Genomic DNA, 9,820 nt, shown 5'->3' with positions numbered 1-9,820 from the left:
AATGTTAAAAGGAGCAAAATTTTTTTCCTTTCTATATAGCGAAGTAAATATCCAGTCCCTTGGTATTCGTTATAGAGAGTTTCGACTGTATATGAATTATTGTGATAGTTGTAACTAAACAAGAAAAGGTCGAATCATAATTTGAGATGAGTGCATTATAGCTGGCAAATATTCCTGTGTTTTCTTACTTGTAGTATCTGGGTTTTAGCAGTCGATTTTGCAATTACATTCGATGAATGATTATATACATACATATGTATATGATATATATGATTAGATATAAAGCGTGAGAAGCCCCTCTTCTACTCTACTCCTGCACTGTTATTCACTATAACAAGGAGCATAGTATCATACATATTTATGTATATACTATTCCTTAAGGGATCGTCTCAGTGAGACCCTCCGAAAAGCACAGATTTTCGCGATGTTTTTAAATGTTGGAATTAACTAATCAGTCCGATTTTTTTTATAAATAAATACGTTCATGACGAATACAAAATCATTTTTATGTTTATTTATTGGGTGTACCATAGTTAAATAAATGGTTGAAATTACAGAAAAACAAAGGTCCAGTACGATATCCGCGATTGCGGCCGCAATTTTGGTCTAAAGCAAAAATTTCAAAAAGATTATTAATCTGTAGAAAAGTCGCTATCGCGCTATCGCGCTATGGAAGCTTTTTTTGTTTTTTATGCTCTCGCAACAAAGTTGCTAAGGAGAGTATTATAGTTTTGTTCACATAACGGTTGTTTGTAAGTCCTAAAACTAAAAGAGTCAGATATAGGATTATGTATACCAAAGTGATCAGGGTGACGAGTAGAGTTGAAATCCGGATGTCTGACTGTCCGTCCGTCCATCTGTCCGTCCGTGCAAGCCTTAATTTGAGTAAAAATTGAGATGTCATGATGAAACTTGGTACACATATTTCTAGGCTCCATAAGAAGGTTAAGTTCGAAGATGGGCAAAATCGGCCCACTGCCACGCCCACAAAATAGCGACAACCGAAAACCTATAAAGTGTCATAACTAAGCCATAAATAAATAGATTATGCTATGTTCGGACCGACAACGAAAACATGTTTTCGTGGGAAAAACTGGTTTTCGCACGAAAACTTGTGTTTTCGTCCATGTAAAATATATCAAACGAAAACACAGTTTTCGCTGAAAACTACTTCAAAACTTACATTCCACTCATTATAATCGGTGCCTGCTCTAGTTTAATCGATGTTTTTGGAAGACATATTTTGCAGGTCCTAAATTGTCACTTGATATTTGTTTATATTCCATATACAAAAACAACTGTCGCTTGATATTCTCATAATAGGGGGATTCTCTTGCTCTTGCAAAATCTTGCCCTGTGCAGAAATTGCAGAATTTTCCTTTTGGTGCAACGGCACAACAACAAACACACGCAGAAAATTATTTGCAATGGCTGTAAAATATGTCAGACCAAAACCTATGTTTATTTTCGTGGCGTCATATATCACTAGATTCTGCGATGGGTACTCTCTTGCCCTTGCATATTTCGGTATAGGATTTTTGCATTTTGTGTCATCGTGCAATCTTGCAAGAGCAAGAGAATGCCGCTATTGATAGTTATCAGTGAAAACTCATCGAAAACACACATTGTCGCCCACCTCCCATACAAAGGTTATGTTGAAAATCACTAAAAGGGCGTTAACCGACTAACAAAAAACGTCAGAAACACTAAATTTTACGGAAGAAATGGCAGAAGGAAACTGCACCCAGGCTTTTTTTAAAAATTGAAAATGGGCGTGGCGTCACCCACTTATGGACCAAAAACCATATCTCAGGAACTACTAATCTAATTGATTTTACAGCAAAATAAAAAAATATGTAAATGACGGATAATGAAATCTCGATTATCACTTTATCATGCGAGAGTATAAAATGTTCGGTGACACCTGAACTTAGCCCTTCCTTACTTGTTTTCTTTTATTTGATGCATTTTTGTATGCAGTCAACTGATAGTAGACTATATTATTGTTCAAGTAATTTGAACAGATGGGTAGAAAAAAGCATTGCAGTGCGGAGGAAAAGAAAATCGTCTTAAACCTCAGAAGAGAGGGATAAGGCCATTGTATTTCGTGCATAATGCTTTAAGGATTAAATACATTTACTACACAATGATTTACGATCTTTTTGGTTGTTTTGAAAATTGTCAATTTGGCATTAAAAAACGAAAATTTTTTACCTAAAAAAACTTACCTGAAAATTTTTTTTTTATCAAAATTACGCCATTTTGTTAATTTTTGATATTTTTCAAAGATCGTAGACCATTGCATAGGAAATAGCTTTGAGTTTAATAAAATTTTTGAATTTTTTTGTTTCAACTGCTCATTCGGCCGGAATCATGTCAGCAGTTGGGGCACTTTTTTTTGACACCTCTGAAGACAGCTCATAACTACGTTATTTTTCAACATTTTTGTAAAACAAATCTTAAAGTATAGCTAAAAATTTACCTTATTACGTTCAAAGAAATTCCAGATATTCAATCGCGTACTTTCTCTTAAAAAAATTCACGAAAATCGCCTAATTTTTCATGTGTTACACTGGTATAGCCCCTTAAACACGATGGCGGCAACATAATGGTTTGGGCTGTTTTTTGTGGTATGGTGTAGGACCAATACATCATATTTCAGGCACCATGAATAGGTTCTAATATAAAGATATCTTGGAAAACACGATGCTGCCATCTGATGAGGAAAATATGCAACTAATATGGAAATTTCAGCAGGATAATGATCCTAAGCATACTACGAGGTTGATAAAAGATTATTTTCAGGACAATAGTGTAAGTTCTCTTAAATGACCATATCAATTTCCCGACATGAATCCAATTAAAAACCTTTGGGGGAGCTAAAGTTATGGACTGGGAAGCAATCGTTCATAAGGATCAGTTAGGGAATTTTGTTGAAAAAACTTATCTCCAGTATACTAAAAATAAACTCAAAAGGAATTGAAAATAATGGCGGATATACTAGATGCTGGTAAAGGAAGTAAATGAAAATCAAACAGGAAACAGAAAACAGAAAACTCAAACTTATACATTTTTTCATTCACAGATACCGGGTGTACTTATTACTTTGTCCAGCCATTTTTTTAGTCTTTTTATTATTTGCTAGAAATTTAAGTATCTATTTCAACTATTATTACAAATTTCTTTATTTTTGTTATTTAAGCCATATATGAAATGAAATATGATATTATTTCTCTTTAAACATGAATAAAAGAGAATTTATTAATCATTGAATGGTACACACAGGCGTAATATGTACTTATTATTTTGACCATGTGTGTATATATAAATAATAACTGACCCATTCGACATAATATTGTTAGAATAACGAAAATAATTACGTATAGTAGTATATTGGAGTTGGGGTACTAAATATTGACTTGATTTTATCTATTTTCACCAATTCTACATTCAATTAACATGCCACAGACCAATACAAGGTGCGTTCCAAAGTAAACAGGACTTAAAAATAAACAGAACAAACGGTTTTTTTCGGCAAAATCAATTTATTTTATTCAAAATAGTCTTCTTCTGCTTCAATACAGCTTTTTACGCGGTTCAAAAGCATGTCGAACGAGTGTTTTAGCTCGTTGGCCGGTATGGCCGCCAGTATGTGAGTGCAAGCGTTTTGAATGGCCTCTACGTCTGCATAACGCTTTCCTTTCATAGGCAAATGCATTTTACCGAAAAAGAAGAAGAAGTCGCACGGAACCATATCAGGTGAATACGGGGAGTGGTTAATGGTTAAAATGTGATTTTTGGTCAAATAATCGGTCACAAGCATCGATCGATGGGACGGCGCATTATCGAACACGTCGAATACGGCGCACCAAACGCTTCAAAACTCCAAGGTAGAATACCCCATTAACGTTTTGGCCGGGTGGAACAAATTCTTTGTGGACAATACCCTTGGAATCATAAAAACAAATCAGCATTTTCTTCACTTTTCCAACTTCTCCAAGAGCGATTTCTTGGGTTTCGGCTTGTCCGGTGCCTTCCATTCAGCACACTGGCGTTTCGTTTCGGGATCATCATCACCACGTTTCGTCATCAGTCATAATATTGGAAAGGAAGTTTTTGTCGTTTTTGACCTCTTTAATGATGTCCTTTGAATGTTGGTTTCTGAGCAAGTTTTGGTCGTCAGTCAATTTGTACAGAACAAATCGTGCACACACCTTTCGTAAGCGCAAATGTTCGGTCAAAATGCGATAAATCGACCACTTTGAAAACGTTGAAACCGCTCGTGCACTCTGCTACGGTATAGGCAATCATCGCCATAAACTTGTTTCATCAATTGAAACGTTTCAGTGAAAGTTAATATTAGCTCCCAGGATGTCATTAAAGTACCTCACATACCATCGCCAATCAATCGTATGTTCGAAAATCTTGAATTAGTTATATGAGGGCTAGGCCAAGTTTTCACCTAATTAGGTACATGGTGACTAAGGGAAGTAGTTTCAAAAGTTTCAAAGTCAGGTATCACGGCCGGTCGCTTAAAACGCTGTAACTCCGTTAGTTTGACTATAATTGACTCAAAATTTGTACACAATATTCTCGACATATTGGTCGTTTAAAGAAGTTCGAAAAAAAATTTAAAACCTAAGTCCTCCCCCCCCCTTAACACAAACACACAGTGCTTCTAATATTAGGATCTTTCAACGAAAATAACTAATTAAAATTCAATAATTTTATAAGATGTCTTAGCTTTAATTACTTGGACGGGGTTGACACAGAGAACCAAATATGGACGTAATATATTCATTTCGTTACTCTAGCACCCATATATTTTCGCCCTACTAGTAGTTGACTTTTAATACCAGATGTGTCAGCTATACTCTAGTTTACTAGAACTGCGTATACTGGTTATAATTATTTGCCTCTCTCTGGTTGACATTACATACCTGATATAGTGACGGAGATATACTGTCAATAAATTGAATATAAGAATGTTTCTTTTAACATAGTATGGCTCAGTGCCATAAGTGGGCGATATAGGTCCTTAGCCGTCCCTATGACTAGTACCTATTATGAATATGGTTATTTATGTTAGTGAGAGAGTACCTGACGTACAGTATAAACCATTCGACACCAAAAATATGGGTAAAGTAATCAACTTGTTTTATAATTAAGTTTCGCCGACCTCCGGTAAATGAAGATTTTAAACAACAAATGGTGGTGCAAACTAACTATTATTTATTAAAGACATTGCGCTGCTATATTCTATATAATGTAACGATAAAGGTGCCGCAACTATTTACAGTGACAGTGGAAAAAAAGTTAAAAAACTCTACATACATACATACAATTACGAACATGATATTTAAAACACAAGAAAAACAAAGCAAGCTTATTTTAAATTTTCAATTGCAGTGAAGCGTAGGAATCCGAAGGAATTAATTTTCGAACACAACCAGTATAAGATTCCAGCCAAAAATGCAAATTTGCAAACCCGATCCAAAACGTATAACCTTGAAAAAGCAATAGAAGTTAAAAATGTTTCATACAAAATAAATATTATATTGTACCGTTACAGTATATAACTGTGATTATGTGGCAAATTAGCTTAAGTTAAGTTAGTTTGACAAAACTGACTTTGAAAAGTTATTCTTTGAATCTACCTCGCGACTTAAATTTTTACACAGAAACATGTTGGGTAAGACTTAAACAAATTTGTGTACATCTTCGAAATTGCTTATTCGAATTAAGCCACTTTGCCATATAAACACAACTAATAAACACACTTAGGTAATTTCGTGTTCTTACATTTTGATCTGCGTCCTCGCCCGGGGCAATGAGGATAGTGGTTCTTTCATTACATATTGACGTCCGCCGAGAATGCACCCTCGCAAATAATCATAGTCATCGACGTCATTCATTTCGATTTTAAACCTTTTTCGATTTACAACAATATAAGTTGAGGTACATGCGCTTGAGAGCAACACTTACATGAGTTTGTCGCGTGGGTCTAACACCTCTTGGATTTGCTCAAAGTTTTGTGATTTGAAGTCCCAGTAGCGCGTGGTGAAAAACTGCAGCATATCCAAGCCGGTTGCAATCCGTGTCTGAACACGCACCATGCTAATGGACAGACATTTAGTAAAACATTCCAATACATTTAAAGAAACTATTGATATTTTAGGTTTCAACTTACAAACGACGTTGGCCGAAAATGGTTAACAATAAATCCACAGCATAAGCTGGCAACCACATGAACATAACAACGCAGAACCAGTGATAAATCTGTACAAATAGAGATATAATACTTTTATGTTGCGAAAGTATTACAAAGAGGACGTAAGGAATAGAGATTTCGCTAAGTGTTTACTGTTTGTTTTTTCGGTTTAGACTGTGCCAGATGTGACGAAGCAGCAACATAATACAAGAGCGTGATAAGGAATTTAAGAATGAGAAGAGTCAACATAAAGCAACGTTTTACAATTTTCAGGCCACTTGACAGTTATCTGTGCTGCATCTTATCATTCTTAAGTTCATTACCTAACGATAGCGCGATCTTGTTACTATCATTATTTGTACTATAAATAACACGATGGAAGTAAAATTTGTTTCTATCAAGGCTTGCAAATATATATAGATGCAATTTTTGTCAGATCGTTTAAATTAAATTCCTCAAAAGTAATTAATTGAACTACAACATTTTTAGGTTAAGTCAAACTTTTTACATGATTGATGAAATCTACTGCTTTCTCTTCTTTTCATATCTCAGCATTCATGCAAAATTCTCATTGTATAAATTACCTTGTTGGTAGTAATATTGCCGTCTGGATACCAAAGCCCAACTTCGAATGGATATTTTATACCTAGATCACGTCCAACATCCATAATCCATTTCCAAGTGCGCTTTTTCGTTTCGGGTACCGTTAGATTATAGACTGGTATATTTTGTGGCCTATGTGACAAAATATATGTGTTACATAATACTAATGAATACATTTTAGAACTACATACATATTTTAGAAAGAAATTTTACGATTTCGTAGGCTCAAATTTCTTTTAGGAAAATGTCTACTCCCACTTTTGTTCTGACAAATTAGACAGGAAGAATGGAATGAATTAACTTGTGCTTCTAAAGATGTTTTTGGTTAACGTTTTTGATAATGAAGGCGCAAAAGTATTCAAATCACAAATTGTCTTTTCACATAGAACTTTTCTCGCTTAGCTTGATCACACTTTAACAACAATGCGAAGAAAGCAACCGGTGTGCCAGAATGAACGTTTTGTTTTCAAAACCGTAAAAGGCTGAGAGTTACAAACATTTTGGTTCGCCTTGCTGCGTTTCGCTTCGATGTGAACGTACTCAGACAAAAGCAAACATTGAACTTTTCTGTCAAAGCAAATGTCTGACGTACAGCGAAACATAAAATAAAAGTGCATAGCTTAATGAAAATAAGCGAATTATAACTGTACTTAAGAAGTTTAAGACACCTTCCCGCTTAAAATGTGTTTGGGAAAAACTTAAGGTCAAATGCTCCGATTCATATGTTTAAATCATAAAATCCATAAAACATAAATCAAATAAATAAGTTTAAGAAAAATTTCTGAGAAATATATTTTTAAGAAAGAATCAGGAAGGAAAAACAAATTCCATTTTCTATACTGAGATTAAATAAATGCCTTTGAGATATATTTAATTTACATAAAAATATTTGCAACATTTAGCAGTTGTTTTGTCACATTTATCCTAAAAGAAATTTCTTATGCATGTAAAGTTCCGCGCTTTAGAAGCAATGCAAAGATCTTATACGTTTATCTGGCAGGAATAAGAAATCACAAAAATAAAAATATTTTGTATTTGACGGTTATTTGTTTAAAATGTATACTAAATTCTTTCCTTTTACTACAGAAATATTAGTTTCAAATTTGATTACCTCTTTTCCATAATATTTAAACGGTATGGTAACAGAATTAAACCGTTTATGGCCATATCAATTGGTATGATCTCCGATTTTAATTCACCATTGCATAGCATTGAGCGTATTACTCCTTTTCCAGCTCCGATCATTACACCAGTGGGCCCATTCAGATTATCCACCCAACCCGGAAAAGGTTCCTGCACAGCAGGCGTGACTGTTCGTAAAAGTATTATTGATTTATTAGTAATATTTAAAGGCGAAAAAATTGAAATTTCTTATGACTTAAGTATAAAACATACATAACATATACATGATTATTGTTGTAATTGTAATTGATTGTAAGGCAAGTTGAAAACGTAAAAACTGATTATTTTGTGTCAAAATACTAAAACAATGGGCGGTTTTTAAATGAGCTTTTTTTTAGCATAACCTTTATGGTTCGAAAAATATTATTGAATTCCAAGTCCAATCCTTTGTAGTGTCGTGTCGTTCGAACGAAAAACTATAAACTCGTTTCGCTTGTGACCTTTTGCATTTTTTGCTATTATTGCAACTTTTTTTTATAAAACCATTACTGTAAATTTTTTTCTAACAAGAATGTATCTTTTCTTTATGTGCAGTTTCCAATAATGACTTATTACTTCTACTAGTAATCTCTGAAAATATCAATTATTATTTCGCTTGTTTAATGACGGAGTTATGGTATAAGAATAAGAAATATCGCCTTATTTCAGGAAATAAAGTAGTAACATTATTTCAATATTTTCAATTTTCTTCGGTATATAATAAAAGCAAATTAATTAAATAATTATTTACATATGTATTTGTTTATGTGTTATATACTTCATTCGAAAATTATCAGTTTAAGGCAATATGATGTCAGTAATAGATTTAGGAAAGAATCATTACCACTCGCTCACTTTTACAGGCATATTAAACAAACAAAACACGCTTTTTGTCGTGTCTTACTTAGTAAAAAAAATTATAATACATACTTCTTATATATATATGTATATATTTATATTTATATACATATTTATGTTTATATATACATACATACTTATTTATATTTTTTAGGTAAAAAGACATTAGCAAATATAACTTTTTTATATTCTATCAAAAGGCACAATTTGGAGATCATAAATATTTTCAATAAAAATAACACTCGATAAGTAATAAAATTTGAAATTTTGAGACCAAACTCATAAAATAATAATTATTTCTTATAAACATATAAAATTTCGCAAAATAATAAAGGCCGCTTTTGATTCACCATTTTTCTGCTCGATATTTTGTGTGCATCACATGGAAAAGCATCAACAAAATTATACATAGAGTTGAATTTGTACGAATGAGTATGCATATCTTGCTACCAAGTTCCGTTTGGCATATTTTATGACAGGTTTACTGTTGAGAATGACACATACTTTTTCGTATTGTGAATGGTAGAGTGTGTAACTTTTGATTCATTTGAATCATAATGATATATCAAATACTCGGGTCAATGTTGCATATTGCAGATTGGTGACACATAACAAATCAAAATAAAAAAATATTTTTCCTTTGATTTAAAAAACTTAATCAAATATAATAGTTTATTGAAAGGAATCTTAGTAAAAACTTCGCCGACGATACAGAAGAAGGCGATACTGATTTTCGGCAAATATTCCACTGATTTTAGCAAGTTAAAGAAATTATAAATATTTATTTATTTTATTTATAATAATTCATATAACAAAAAGAGTTTTATTATATAAATACATAAACGCAGCACTGGCTACGAGGCCTTCAGCCGATTATAAATATTATTGTTCCACATACATACATATTTTCTAACACCAAATTCATTTACCTTTTCCAATTAATGAAAAGTATTCTCTTTTTTCATAAGTATTAAAATAACAATCAAA

The 9,820-nt window shown here is 32.9% G+C and overlaps 1 protein-coding gene across 1 annotated transcript in view; it reads right to left on the bottom strand.

Annotated features, from left to right (window-relative positions):
- Positions 1–5,209: 5,209 nt before the first annotated feature.
- Positions 5,210–9,820, bottom strand: part of LOC120771198 (putative fatty acyl-CoA reductase CG5065) — a 31,682-nt gene continuing 27,071 nt past the window's right edge. Inside the window, exons 4-9 of the mRNA XM_040099097.1 lie at positions 7,926–8,124; positions 6,796–6,946; positions 6,191–6,279; positions 5,986–6,117; positions 5,803–5,928; positions 5,210–5,507 (exon numbers count right to left, since the gene is read on the bottom strand). Coding sequence (XP_039955031.1) covers positions 5,387–5,507; positions 5,803–5,928; positions 5,986–6,117; positions 6,191–6,279; positions 6,796–6,946; positions 7,926–8,124 — 818 coding nt within the window. The 3' untranslated portion in view covers positions 5,210–5,386. The remainder of the gene's footprint in view (positions 5,508–5,802; positions 5,929–5,985; positions 6,118–6,190; positions 6,280–6,795; positions 6,947–7,925; positions 8,125–9,820) is intronic.

Source organism: Bactrocera tryoni, chromosome 3, assembly GCF_016617805.1.
Source record: "Bactrocera tryoni isolate S06 chromosome 3, CSIRO_BtryS06_freeze2, whole genome shotgun sequence".
Classification (NCBI taxonomy): Eukaryota; Metazoa; Arthropoda; class Insecta; order Diptera; family Tephritidae; genus Bactrocera; species Bactrocera tryoni.
The sequence above is the reverse complement of the archived record's forward strand: the minus strand, read 5'-3'. Positions and strand labels throughout refer to the sequence as shown.